The following is a 13,925-nucleotide window of genomic DNA, read 5'->3' as shown; positions in this document are numbered from 1 at the left end:
CAACCATCAGTGGTTCGGACTCAGTGACCCACGTAGCGTTTTCAATGCTGTGAATTCCCACAGAAACAGAGACGGGGGAGCAAACTAAAAGACGATTGGTTCAAATAAGCTGAAGAAACTGTGAGGCTTTCCCCAGACAACTCCTCAAACGAGAAGCTAGGTACCCCCTGCCCCCATCCCAACAGAGGACTGAAGACATTCTCTCTGAAGAGCGACCCCAGGTACAATTCAGCACTACACGGAACACAGAATGAAAGAGAAGTTTACTAAGTGAACAAACCTGAAGACCTGACTTTAGAAGATCCCAAACCAACAGCCCTGCCAGAGCATCCACATGAAGGTCAAGCTCCAAAAGGTCCACTCCCGTGCTCACTGACCAAAGAAGGCCATCACCCGGCATTTGAAGAAAGCCCTTAAAATGCAAGGCAGAGGCCAAACAGACTAGCAGAAACACGGACAGGGTGAAGAATGCACCATAGCATTAACTCAACAGCCTTACAAGGAGAACAGAGCTTATTTGCTGGCTGTCAACGAAGAGACCCATGTAATTATTCACAAACTTTACAATAAAACGAGAAGTGTTAAACTGGAAATGGCAGAAATAAGCAATCCAACAGAAACATTGAAAGATGAAGGTGACAAATTCAGAGACAGAATAAGCAGTAACTACCGTATATACTCGAGTATAAGCTGACCTGAATATCAGCGAAGGCACCTAATTTTACCACAAAAACTGCATTAAAAATGTGCTAGGCTACCTCTCCCCCCAGAGGACAGCACTGAAGCTACAGCTCAGGGAGAGGGACATGTCTGATCAGAGCACACAGGAGCAAATGAAGGGGGAAGAGAGAGTGGAGCGCATCTTGGCCCACCAAGCCCTGAGGACAACATCCCTGCTCAGAGCAACCAATGCACAGAGAAGACCATATGGCCGTCCCCCTACGAGACACGACATCCCACACTGAGCCATAACCCTACAGGGGACAACACTGGAGACACAGTGTGGGAATTGTGCCTGATCTGACCCCACCACACCAAGGCAAAACACTAAGGGCGTGCAACAGAACAGCAAATGGAGAAGAACAAGGAAGTCCCAAAGGAGTACTAAAAATAGACTTTGGGGCCAGAATGTGGCACTCCATCAGACTCGGCCAACCTGAAAACACTCCTAAAGGTCAACAAACAGACCTTGAACTATTTACAGGCTTTTCTTTTGTTTGTCATCAGTTATTTGTTGCTTTGTTTTGCTTCGTCTTGTTTTTGTGTATATTATTCTCTCTGTGGGTCAATCTAGATAAGACAGGCTGGATAAACAATCTGGAGGAGAAAACAAGGCTGAAGGTTCCAGGGCGACATGGGAGAGAGGGGTGGGGGAAAGGAAGTGGTGTTAACAAACACAGGGACAAAGGAATTGATCCAAAATCAGTGGCGAAGAGGTTGTATGAGGCTTGGTAGGGCTTGATCAAGGGCAGTTAACCAAGAATTATTGAAACCCAAATGAAGGCTGAGCATGATACTGGGACAAGAGGAAAGTAAAAGGAAATAAGATGAAAGAACTAGGAGGCAAAAGGCATTTATAAAGGTCTAAATACAGGCATTTACCTACGTAAATATATTTATATATGACAATGAGGAAATAGATCTATGTGCATATATTTACAGGTTTAGTATTAAGGTAGCAGATGGACATTGGGCCTCTACTCAAGTGCTCCCTCAATGCAAGAAAACTTTGTTCTATTAAACTGGCATTCCATGATGCTCACCTTCCTGAAACAACCACAGAAGACAAAGCGGGAGAATAACAAATGTGGTGAAGAGAGCTGATGGTGCCCGGCTATCAAAAGATACAGTGTCTGGGGTCTTAAAGGCTTGAAGATAAACAAGCAGCCATCTGGCTGAGAAGTAATAAAGTCCACATGGAAAAAGCACACCAGCCTTTATCATCACAAGGTGTCGAAGGTATCAGTATCAGGCATCAAAGAACAAAAAAATCATATCATTGAGAATGAGGGGGAGTGCGGAGTAGGGACCCAAAGCCTATTTGTAGACAACTGGACATCTCCCCTTACAGAAAGGTCACAGGGAGTAGACAAGCCAGTCAGGGTGCAGGGTAGCAACGATGAAACATACAACTTTCCTCTCTACTCCTTAAATGCTTCCTTGCCCCCACTATCATGATCCCAATTCAACCTTACAAATCCGGCTAGACCAGAGGATGTACATTGGTACAGATAGGAACTTGAAACACAGGGAATCCAGGACAGATGAACCCTTCAGGACCAGTGGTGAGAGTAGTGATACCAAATGAAGGGAAGGTGGGGTAGATAGGGGAAACCAATCACAAGGATCTACATATAATCCCCGCCCTTGGGGATGGACAACAGGAAAGTGGATAGAGACATCGAGACATGAAAAAATAATAATTTATAAATTATCAAGGGTTTGTGAGGGAGAGTGGGTGGGGGAGGGAGGGGAAAAAATGAGGAGCTGATACCAAGGGCTCAAGCAGAAAGCATATGTTTTGAGGATGATGGCAACAAATGTATAAATGTGCTTGACACAATGGATGTATGCATGGATTGTGATAATAACTGTATGAGCCCCCAATAAAATGATTTTTAAAAAAATAAAATTTTTAAATGCGGTGGAAAACTCGTCTTATACGCAAGTATAATGGTATGTAAAGAAATAAGACCCAATACTCAAATAATGTAAATTCCAGAAAGAGAAAATGAGAACGGAACTCATCTACAAAAGAAATACAAAAGCATTCCACAAAACTGAAGGATGTGGGGTTTTGATTAAAAGAACCTACCAGATGCCCAGCAGATCCGCCCAACAAGGGATATCACTAGTAAATTTCAGAAGAATAAAGCTACAGAAAACAAACCACGATCGCCACCACCCGCCGCCCCCAAAAATCACTTCTCTACAGAGGGTTGACTCTCAGAATGGACTCATCCTTCCCAAAAAGAAGCCCGGAAGCTAGGAGACTATGAGGCTATGGCTTTAACACGACAGGAACACACTTGCTGAGCTCCAATTCTTGCTCAGGATCAGGAAGGTGAAAGACCTGGAAAGCGGGGCTCTCGAGAGAAGCGAAGGGGAGAACGTGAGTGAGGGTTGGGCAAAGGCGCAAGTCAGAGCCTCCGGAGACTGCAAGAGAAAAGCGATTGGAAGAGAACCCATCCTGAGCTGGAGTCTGGGATGAAGAGAATGGAAATGAATTGGTGAAAAATGCACAGAAACTGGATGGGAAAAGGAGGAAAGACATTTAAAAGTGCATAGGGAAAAGTAAATAGTATTTTTATGGTCATAATAATGAAAACACTATTCATCTGGCCGAGGGTGCAACAGAATCATAAGAACGTCGAGACCAAGCGTGGATGCCCGTAGCAAAAGGGTGAAATAGCAGTCAATAAATGGTCTGAATCTCAAAAGAATCAGCCAAGAGTTGAAAGCTGTTATCCTGCAAAGGGGGGAGGATCTAGGGTCTCTCAGTTTTCGAAATAAGCCTTAAGGAATCGACTATTTGCACAGGTAATAATGAAGAAGTTACTTCAGCGTCAAACAGAAAATATATGCCACCTGACCAGTTTTAGCTCAGCACCTTAAACTGGGAGTTGAGAATCAAGGCCATGCAACATGTGGGAGTCCAGTTCATCACTGGAGTACTCCATTAGTCAATTCTTGGGACCAAGGACAGAGACTGCGGTCCTTCACCTCTCTGATGTCCTTTCTTGTTAATTATGCAATTAGCACTTGGTGGTCCCAAATGACAGAAGCCCATCGGCATAGGTATTTCATGGATCACTGATATAAAGAGTTGGGGCAAATTTTTTTGGAATTCTTATGAGGATGAAATATTCTGCATCCCATTGAAAAACTAAGAATGCCCTAAAGTCAGCAGCAGTTATCCAAGAAAGGAGGGAAAACTTCCAGATGGCCCAGGTTAGTGAGAGGGTAGACGCTAAAGGTCCTGGAAAGTGTGACAAGGGGTGACGCTCTCTGGAAACCCAGAAATATGAATGTGACCATCAAGACCCACTCCCCGTATGAACTGAGAAAAACAGTCACCTGATTTGACATCAAACACACTAATGTAGTCTATGGAGCCAGCTGCAATGTGGGTGCCAGAGGGATGCCAGCTGAGACTCAGGATACGACCTTGGGAGTTACACAACAAAGAAAGAAAAGGGGACACACATGAGTGTACAGCAACGGACGGGTAAATGAGTTCTCCATACACAATGATCTACAGGGCCAGCACTCCGGTCTGCTGCTTTCTGTGCTGCACTGTAGCCCAGCACTGCTTCATAACCAAAGGTGATAAACGGCTCTACCTGGAGACCTCTAGGACGTGCCATATATACTCGAGTAGAAGCGAGTTTTTCAGCACTTTTTTTTTAAAAGGCGCCAGGACCAATGATCACTAGCAGCCCAGGTAGCAAAAATTACGCTTCCGAAATCTCTTGATGTCGATTCCGCACATAGAGCAATAGAGATGCCCTACGTGTGCCACTTAACAACAGAAGCTTAATGCAGTGTTTGTGGTAAAATTAGGTGCCTCGGCAGATATTTGGGTCAGCTTATACTCGAGTATATGCGGTATTTGATGCTTACTTTAAAAATGTGTAACTGGTTGATAGGAATGTATAAGTACGTACAATCTTTCGTGGGTAACCTGGTAATGAGCTGTCAAAACGTCAATGCGGGGCCTAGCCTAGGAAAGGATCGAATAGAAACCCTTGCATGGGTGCCCGCAGATGTACGCGTAGGAATGACTATATGAACACTCATTAAGAAAATAAAAACAAATCAGCTTTTCCTTCCCACGGGTTCCTGTTTTGGATTTCTTATTGTTATCAAGCCAGACACTCACAACTCTGGTACAGAATGAAGACTGTCTGGGCAGGGCCTGACGCTAGCACACCAAGGTTGTTTGCAGGTAAAGTCAGCATGTGGACAAATTACCTGGCCTATGGGAAATCATCACGTCAACTGGGCCACAAAAACCTCACTTCCTTTTAGGCCTACTTCTATCTCTTCCCCCACCCCCCAAAATGAACCTTACTTTTCTGCGGATCAAAATTTCTTTCAAACTGGATTTTGTCTGAGGTGATTTGAAAGAGCTTCACAGATCCATCCTCACAGCCAATCTGTTCAAGGTGTGGGGGAGACAGGAACAGAGAAGAATACACATTTTATTGGCGAAAATCTCTAAATACATACAACATGGTAGCATGTACTTGCCTAATATTACCATTTGTACAAGTTTACTCACAGATGTTCAATATTACAGTTTACAGTTCAAAATACATGTGTACGGCAGACTATGGCAACGATAATGAAAACTAAAAACAAAACAGAAACATATTTGCCCCAGAGGAAAATCGTTTTTAGGAGAAAAAGGTGTTGACACCAAGAAACTGACAGGCACTTCTTGGCTGCCTTCATATGCTGGCCAGGAAAAGCAGGCTGAAGCAAGAATTCTGTAGAAAAGGGGCCAGTTCTTGATTGGGTGTGAATTGGAAATAGAACTGCACAGCCCACTTCTGCTAGAGACCCATGGCCTTGGAATCTGGATGGATTGGAATTTCGGAATCGCAAGACACTGTGATAAAAATAATCAGACTCATCAGAGGTAAATCTCTGAAAGCATTCATTCTAATGGTAATAAAACCCCAAACCAAACTGCCATTGTGCTGATTCTGACTCATGGCCACCCTACGAAGCAGAGAACTGCTCCACTCTCTCTTCTATGGAGCAGCTGGTGGGGTTGCACTGGCAACCTTTTGGTCAACAGCTCACACACTTAGTCACTACAGAACCAGGACTCCTGTAGCTGCAATGGTGGGGTTGGAAGGTAGCACTCTGTGTGTTCACAGCTTTTTGAGAAACACTGCTTATCTACACTAGACAAGCTCAGCAGAAGACAAAAGGTAGCCGAGTGGTTACTGTGGGCAGAGGAGAGGGGAGTGAGGAGTTACGTCTGAAAGGGTACAGAGGTTCTCTTTGGGGAAACAAAACTGGAAGCGAATGGGGGTGAAGGTTGCACAACACTGTGATTAATGCCACTTAGAAATGCTTAAAATGGCAAAACGTTAAGCTGTGTATATTTAATCACAGGTTGTTACACGTTTCCTTGAACTTGAATGAATTTTGAATGTATGAATGTGCGTCCGAAGGAGCCCTGGTAGCCTAGTGGGTCATGTGCTGGGTTGTTAACCAAAGGGTCAGCAGTCTGGAAGCAGCAGCTGCTCCCCTGGAGAGAGGTAAGGCTTTCTGCTCTCAAAAGAGCAGTCTCACTTCCACCCCGTGCTCCAGGGATGGACTCGGGGTGAGTTCGATTTTACAGGATTTAGTGGATGGTACTTCTGAAAATAATTTTATCAGGAAACGTACAATAAAATGACACATCATCACTCCCTTCCAAAGAACGGTAATCTGGGAAGTGCTGATCCAAAGGAATCCTCTCAGTTCACAAATGAAGAAACCAAGGACCAAAGCAGTGGCCGGAAGGAAGCCATGGGACAAGGGAGTCTGACTCCTTCCTACCAACTCCAATCTTGTGGCTGGGATTGCTGGGCTCCAGCTTAGCTGGGAATGGTGACATGCCTTATGCCACTTTACCCTCCCATGAACACAGGTAAGAACATCCGAGTGGACACGAGCGGTCTGTGCAAATCCCATAAGCTGCTTACTAACCAGAAGTTGAGAGCCACTGGGACTGGCAGCCAGGCTCCAAATGGGTCCTCCGAAGGCATCCACTGAATACTTGATGTCCAATGCCTGTAGGTCATACTCTACAATCTCGCCATTGAGCCCACCGCTAAAGAGTCGCTGTCCTTTCGCCCAACACAGGGCTTCTGTAGACCGAGACTCATGACCTGGGAAAAACTACAAAAACACAGTAACTTCTCAGCCCATCATGAATTCACCCACCACCAACACACCGTGGTCACAGGAAACTTGATGAGACGTAGTCTGCATCCTGAGGAACACCGTGCAAAGATGACAGCTACTGCAAGTTACAATGATGAATGGGTGCATGCAAATCTCAATCCAAAGGAGAAAAAAGGTCCGAATGCTGTTGCCGTGGAGGGCTCCGGCACAAACCACCTTGGGGTTAGAGCCTCTCAGAAAATGGCTTTCCCAGAAAGGCAGTGCTTCCGTGGATGTCAGCGAGCCGACGAGCGGGAATCAAAGGCGAGCCCAGCATTGTTTGAGACAGGTAGAGCTGCACACACATCACTACATGGGCCTGAGCTCTCTGCTCCCTAGCCCAGAATGTTTTCTGATCCAGTCTTTACTGAGCTTCTCTGTACACACACCAGTATGCTTACTCTGGACCCATGCACCTGCTGAAAACACTATGCTGTTTTGGCTGAGAAGACAACTCCTCCTGAACCTTCACATTCACAGTGATTCACTCAGTAAATATCCACTGGAGCACCTACTGATTCAGACACAGACCCTGCCCTCCACACACACACACACACACACACACACACACACACACACACACACACATCCAGTAGGGGAGTCCAGCCCTACACACACACACACCCCACCCCCCTCCCAGTAGGGGAGTCCAACCAAGTGCAAGCAAGCAATAGCAAGCAATGCACAAGTACTCTCAACTCCCCTCCCTTCCACTCCAGCTACTCCTTCCGGACCAGCCCTACTTCTCTTCTGACTAGATGGTCTCTCCTTGTTCTTTCCACTCTTCCTCCCTTGCCCGTTTCCTCTACCACTTTCATTGGAATATTCTTCCTAGAACGCAGTTCTCGTTAGCTCACTTCCCACAGCCAGCATGACAAATCAGGCTCTTTAGTGTTTCAAAAGGCCTTAAGCCAGTGGTTCTCAACCTTCCTAATGCCATGACCCTTCATACAGTTAATGTTGTGATCACCGTAGTCATAAAATTATTTTCGTTGCTACTTCAGAACTGTCGTTTTGCTACTGTTATGAATCAGGTGATCCCTGTGAAAGGGTCGTTCAACCCCCCCAAAGGAGTCGTGCGCGACTCACAGGTTGAGAACCGCTGGCATTAATCTGGCCCCTACTTCAGCCTCATTTCTCCTACATTCAAAGCACCCTGCCCTTGGATAGGTTGCTCACTCTGCTTGGACAGCTCTCCTTGATTAACTTTTATGAATTCTTTGAGGGTCAGCTCTTTCCAGAAGGTTTCCCAAACCCACCCGTCTGAATGGCTTCGCTCCACCAAGGCTCAGAACCCATGTTCAGCTTTATCACAGACAAGTGTCACACTGTTTGGAAAACTAATATTCATGTTTTCCCTGCTGGGCTTTGAACTCCGACATTTGCCCTAATACGATGTTACAGATTCACTTAGAAACATTAGACTATTGGGGATGTAGTAGATATTCAAGAAACTTGAAATGAATAACATGTTGTACCTGAAACGTCATTTTTTGGGAAACAACAACAAAAACACTGTTGTAACATCCCTTTTGGATCGATAAATTATCCTTCCTCATTCCTTGATAGCTGAGCTGAGGAATCCGTCTTCCTGTTGTTATTACATCACCAAAAAGGTTTTGTTTTGTTTCATTTTGTCTTTTCTTTTTTAAAAAATCATTTTAGTGGGGCCTCGTACAACTCTTATCACAATCCATACATAAATCCATTATGTCAAGCACATCACCAAAAGTTTAACATTAAATGCAGCATCCTTTTTTTGGTGTGTGAAACTGACAACAAAATGGGCACTGACAGTCCCAGCAAGAACTGCTTCAATTTCTGAGACAGAAATAAAGCAAACGTAAGGCCCATTTTCCTTCTTGTTATGCCCCAAAGATCCAGTGACTTGGATTTCTAAATGACATTAGAGTTCCTAGGTAGGAGCTTTCTAACCAACATTACGCCAGTCAAGCCGCTGAGTGTCGTCAGCAGCAGTCAAAGCTCACATGTCTTATGTAGTTCTAAACAACTCCAGAGGGGGAAGGAGAATCATGTTCTTTCAATATTCCTGAATATAGAAAACACGGACGTTTTGTAGCCTTGCACTGAAAAAGAAAATTAACATCAGATGCCCCAAACCAGGCTCCTGAAAGACTTACTTTCTCCTGAAAGTAGTTTGCAGACAAGTTATAAATTTCCACAGTGCCATCTGTCCGCGAAACAGCCAATCTGTTTGAATGGTTATTGTATGCCACGCAGCGGATCCCTGATGGGACATAATTAAAGAAACGTACTCGATGGACCCTAAATTCACCCATTCCTAGGAAGAGGGGAGAAAAGAAGAGCTCATTATAGTATGTCACATGCTTATCATCAGCTGTCTGCATGGAAACATTCATCGCTAACTCAGGGAGGCACACTTCTAAGTACTTCATCAATGATGCTTTCCTACCCTCCAAGAGCCTGCTAAACAATCTCCCAGAACGCGGGCCGGTTTGTTGGAAGAAGCATGCTTCTGCAAAGGATCAGATGATCAGAACAAACAATCCCCGGAATCCTAGCAACCCAGTCGAATGCCTCAAGAAAATGGTCCAGGCAAGAGCGGTGCAAATCTAAAACTTGATCCCCGAGCAAAAAGCCTGAGCTAACTGTGTGACTGAGCACTTGTCTGGAGGTGGGCAGAAGCCCGGACCCTCCCTTCGGTGTGTGTGTGAAGTTTCTCTGCCACCAAGCTCGCGAGGATGGCGGAGGGCAGCTTCCTAGCACCACTTCTAAGACAGAGAAGGCAAAGAAACGAAGGCTGACAGTCTGGCAGCACTCCTGCACCCAAGCCACCTCCGGAAATGGTTAGAACAGGCCGGGTTTGCAGTCCCACCCAGGAGAGGGGCTCGGGACCTCAGCCGGCACCTTTCCCCGACTAAGTTTGCAAACCACAGAGACCTCAAAGCAAGCCAGTTTTGACAGTGGGGCAACAGGGGGAAGGCAGGATCGCGAGCTCCTCTGGGAAAGGGAGCGACAGGGCTTGGCGATTGCCCCGGCGCCTGTCACTACGCCCCCCGCCAACCCAGCGAGCGTAGGGGTCCAGTTTGGTTCCCACTCGCCCGCCCGGGTTCTCGGGTCGCAACTCGCAGGCACTGCAGGCGCGTTCTCCCCGGCCCGGCCCGCGCGCAAACTGCTGCCGCCCCTTCCCTCGCAGGGGTCCCTGGGGCGGCCGCCAGCTCGCCTCGGCACCCGGGGCCCCGAAAGCTCGGCCGGCCGCCCGACGGAGACCAGCTGCACGCCCCCCTGCCCACAGACGCCTCCTCCGGGGCGCCCTTTCCAAGCCCCTTCCTCAACTCACCCGCGACCCCGCCGGGCTCACCGCTCTCCGCCAGGCCCCACGTGCGCGCGCGCTCCCGTGCTCTGCCCCGGAAGCACTCGCGACGCGAAGCCGGAAGTGCGCAGGCAGTGCTCGCGGCGGCCGCGGCGGCGGCGGGAGGTTCGGTTGTCGCCCGTTGGCCGCGCGGCGCCGCGCTGGGCGGCCGCCATTGCAGGTCAGGCCGCGGGCGTGGGGCGCGGGAGGCCGTGGGGAGCGAGGGCCAAGCCGGGCATGGGGGCGAGGGCGCGAAGGAGCGGGCAGTGAGGGAGCCGGGGCCCGGCGGAGCGCGCGGTTGGCTAGTAGAATGGCGAGCGGAGGGGCGGGGAGCTCAGGGCGGCTGGGGGCGGGGAGGGAAGCGGAGAGGGCCGCGCGGGGGTGGGAGCGAGCCCGGAGGAGTCCCCGGGGTGGGAGGGCTGGGAATTGTGGGGGAAGGGAGGTGTGGAGGCGGGAGGCGGGAGGCGGAAGGCGGAGGGAAAGAAGGGAGCGAGTGGGGCGGGGCGGAGCGACAGAGGGCGGAAAGGGTGGCGGTGCGCGGGCGGAGGACGGAGAAGGGGGCGGCGCGGGCCGGAACCTCGAGGTATGTGCGGGCCGGGGCTCTCGCCCGGTGGGTGGGAGCGTGGCGCGCGCGGCTTGCGGGAGTGGGGTGGAGCGGGGCGCAGGAAGTAGCGGGAATGGGAGAAAGGAGATATCGGGGGAGGGGTGGGGCGGGGGGCGCAGGACTGTTAGGTTTGAGGGGACATTTTAAATCACGGAGGGGGAGGATGCTGGAAAAGGTAATTTGGAGAACTGATGGTAGGAAGAGACAGCCTTGAGAATGATCCAGGCCTTTTTTGTGGGCGGAATGAAATACGAGAGGCTAGTAGAGTGGAGTGGGGTGCTAAAGGAGGGAAATAATTTAAGCATTGAAGGGGAAGCAGGGGATACTTTGGAGAATACGGGTGGCAGGGGATATGAGTTGAGGGGAGGAGGTGAGCCGTTTGAAAGGCCACTCTGGTGGGAGGTGTGGAGGGTAGTTTTAGATGAGTTTCTTTGGGAGCTAGGAGAAGGGGTGAAGCAGCCTGGACAGCGGGCCTAGCGAAGCTTTCGGGGTAATTGGGGGTGGGGGGTGGGTAAATTGAGAAACCCCAAAGATGTGGGAGGGACTAGAAAGAGGGAGACGTGTTTGTAGCTGGAATCGGAGTAGCGGGGGGGGGGGGGGTGAAGTTGGGGGTCGGTGGGAGAATCCCAGTTTAGAGGGGAGACCCCAAGCAAGTCTAGAAAAGAGGAAGCTTGGGAGACAATAGGATACCGTAAGCAATGAAAGGAGGAAGGCTTGAGATGGGGTTGCAGAGTAGCGGAAGATGGAGGAAACTGGAGTAACTCAGATCGACTGAAGCCATCTTTTCCACCCATTGTCTACGAATGATTCGCAGTCATTGGTTCTCTTCAACCTGGGAATCCTAAACTGTGATGGGAAAGTACCACGTGTATGCATAGAATCCACACGCCAATTTGAACGCACATCACTCAGAAAAGTTTGGAAGCATTCCGTTATCCCTTACCTTCCATAACCCCTTTTGGAGGGGAGCAAGCTTCTCATTTAAAAATAAGTGTCTGGAAGTTAATGACAAACGCAAAGAAGACAAGATCCCCCCCTGCCCCTTGAGTCACAAAACCACAGTAACACTGCTAATAAAAGTAATCTGTATCCAGTTGTATATAAAACTTGTTGTTCACTTGGTGGGAAAGCACATAGAGAAATAGTCATATTTCGAGAAATGATCTAGAACGGAGTCCCTAGAAGGCTCTGGTGAGCTCTGAATGCCATGGTAGAATTACTCTCTCCTTATCTAAATTTGATTTTGTTCTGATCACCTGTTTTTATAAGGTACCTCCGGTTCACTGTAAGCAATAATAATTATAGTCGTCAGAAAATACCACATTCTTCTGGACGATAATAATTCATTGACGCTGAAGGTACCATATTTTAGGCCCTGTGCCTAAAAAAGGGCCTACATTCATGGCCTCATTTAGTTTCTCAGAACAACCTTATGGGCATTGGAACTTTTATTGTGCCCAGTTTGTTGGTGAGGAAATAAATTCACCAGGGTGTAAATTCCCTCCAACTACACAAAGGGTAAATGACCTAATCCCTGCTCACAAATGCTTCACTATCCCCAAACCCACATAGGTGTGGTCCCTGGGTCAGAAGAGCCTGCTAAGTGCTAGCAATTTGCAGGTGTATTTTGGGTCCTGTGCCTAAGTAAATTTGAGTTTTAAAATTTAATAATATGTAAGTTGAAGCCTTGGTTGCTTTAAAATGCAAGATGAGTTCAAGAACTCCTGATGAAAACACTTTATGCAACATTGTTTAGCTCTAGTAATAGTTTGTTATACTCCAGGGCCCATTTTGCTGAAAACTCATGTTCTGTTCCATGGAGCACATACCATACATCTGCTTCATTTTGAGGGCAGAGGGCAGCTGCCATTATGGGGATCATTGCTGAGATGGTTCAATTCCAGGACCAGAAGTTAAGAGTGTCCATTTTGTTGAAGATTAATAGAAATTGGTGGCCAATTATCCTCTGTGCCTTGGTTTCCCTCACATTAAGGTTAATGATAAAGGTTTGAATCCTTGAGATGACAGTTCTAGAGAATTTTCAAAAAGCCAAGTCTCCTCAATTGGATATGATAGGAAGCTCCTTTACTGATTATTTTTTAATAGCCTGCTCCACAGATATAATAGCTACGGTGACAGCAAGTTATAAAATCATCTCCCAAGTTTACTATTTGCCATTTTGTAAAAGGTGGTGTGAGAATCGTAGAGCCAGCCAGCAGATCTCTTCCAGAAGGACGGTAGGGGATGCAGTGTTCCCGAGAGAAGGCTGACACCCCGATACCCCAGTGCCACCACTTAATCTGTGGTGTGGTGGTGGGCCAGTTACCTAATCCTGAACCCCTCAGCCTGTCTCTTCATTTGTTCAAAAGGAGGATAATAGTGCCCAACTTTTGTCAGGATGTTTCGCTATGTGAGAAATGAAGGGGCTTTTGGTTTTTTATAAAGACTTTCTCCTCAAGATATCATGTAGCTTCTTTTTATTTTCTTTCCCCAGATTCTTTATTACAATTTTATGGCTACTTCAAAAATCTAGGTAGAAGCCAAATAGTTGACCACAGTGCACCTTCTGTGTGGCATGGTATTGGTTAGGGCGCCCCCTGGAGGTTAGAACTGGCTCTGAAGATGGGCTGCCTGTGCTTGGTTCAGGACCAGTGTCTTGACTTTACCCAAGAATAACAAATTAACCCCAGATCTTCAGAATGGATGTGACCTAGATAACATTTCTAGAAAATAACTTTATTTTTTTAAGGGGGGCGTGGAAAATGTACTATTTAAAAGTGAGGAGTTAGCCAGGGCTACACTTAGATAGGGCTACATGATTGCTTAAAGACCAGTGTTTTCCAGCTTAATAAGGGTGGTCTCCAAAGAGTAGTAGGGTAAGGTTTTTCTCAGAGTCTGCTAATACAATTGCTTCCTCAAAAAAGAAAAGAGCATTTCTAGAAAATGTTAACTCAGGAAAGGCTTTTTTTATTTTTGAAGGGAAAAAAATGAGGGTTTTAACATTTACAAAAGGCTTTTTAAAATTGTTTCTTTTCAATACTA

The 13,925-nt window shown here is 47.3% G+C and overlaps 2 protein-coding genes and 1 non-coding gene across 5 annotated transcripts in view; 1 reads left to right on the top strand and 2 right to left on the bottom strand.

The window, feature by feature from the left end:
• The window catches only part of UTP4 (UTP4 small subunit processome component), a 26,101-nt gene extending 15,451 nt beyond the window's left edge, over positions 1-10,650 (bottom strand). Inside the window, exons 1-5 of one of the 2 annotated variants that reach the window (XM_075537389.1) lie at positions 10,289-10,650; positions 9,087-9,247; positions 6,709-6,900; positions 5,075-5,159; positions 4,078-4,167 (exon numbers count right to left, since the gene is read on the bottom strand). In XM_075537389.1, coding sequence (XP_075393504.1) covers positions 4,078-4,167; positions 5,075-5,159; positions 6,709-6,900; positions 9,087-9,245 — 526 coding nt within the window. In that variant the 5' untranslated portion in view covers positions 9,246-9,247; positions 10,289-10,650. Of the gene's footprint in view, positions 1-4,077; positions 4,168-5,074; positions 5,160-6,708; positions 6,901-9,086; positions 9,248-10,267 lie in introns of both variants that reach the window. The other variant, XM_075537388.1, reaches the window with a different exon arrangement.
• On the bottom strand, positions 4,410-4,539 carry LOC142432952 (U11 spliceosomal RNA). Its single transcript, XR_012781028.1, has one exon. It is a non-coding gene; the product is annotated as a U11 spliceosomal RNA (small nuclear RNA).
• The window catches only part of CHTF8 (chromosome transmission fidelity factor 8), a 7,910-nt gene continuing 4,334 nt past the window's right edge, over positions 10,350-13,925 (top strand). The window contains exon 1 of one of the 2 annotated variants that reach the window (XM_075537393.1): positions 10,350-10,460. The gene's annotated coding sequence lies outside the window, so the exon portion shown is untranslated. Of the gene's footprint in view, positions 10,461-10,799; positions 10,863-13,925 lie in introns of those variants that run through there. The other variant, XM_075537392.1, reaches the window with a different exon arrangement.

This window comes from Tenrec ecaudatus, chromosome 18, assembly GCF_050624435.1.
Source record: "Tenrec ecaudatus isolate mTenEca1 chromosome 18, mTenEca1.hap1, whole genome shotgun sequence".
Taxonomy (NCBI): domain Eukaryota; kingdom Metazoa; phylum Chordata; class Mammalia; order Afrosoricida; family Tenrecidae; genus Tenrec; species Tenrec ecaudatus.
This window is presented reverse-complemented; position numbering and strand designations above follow the sequence as displayed.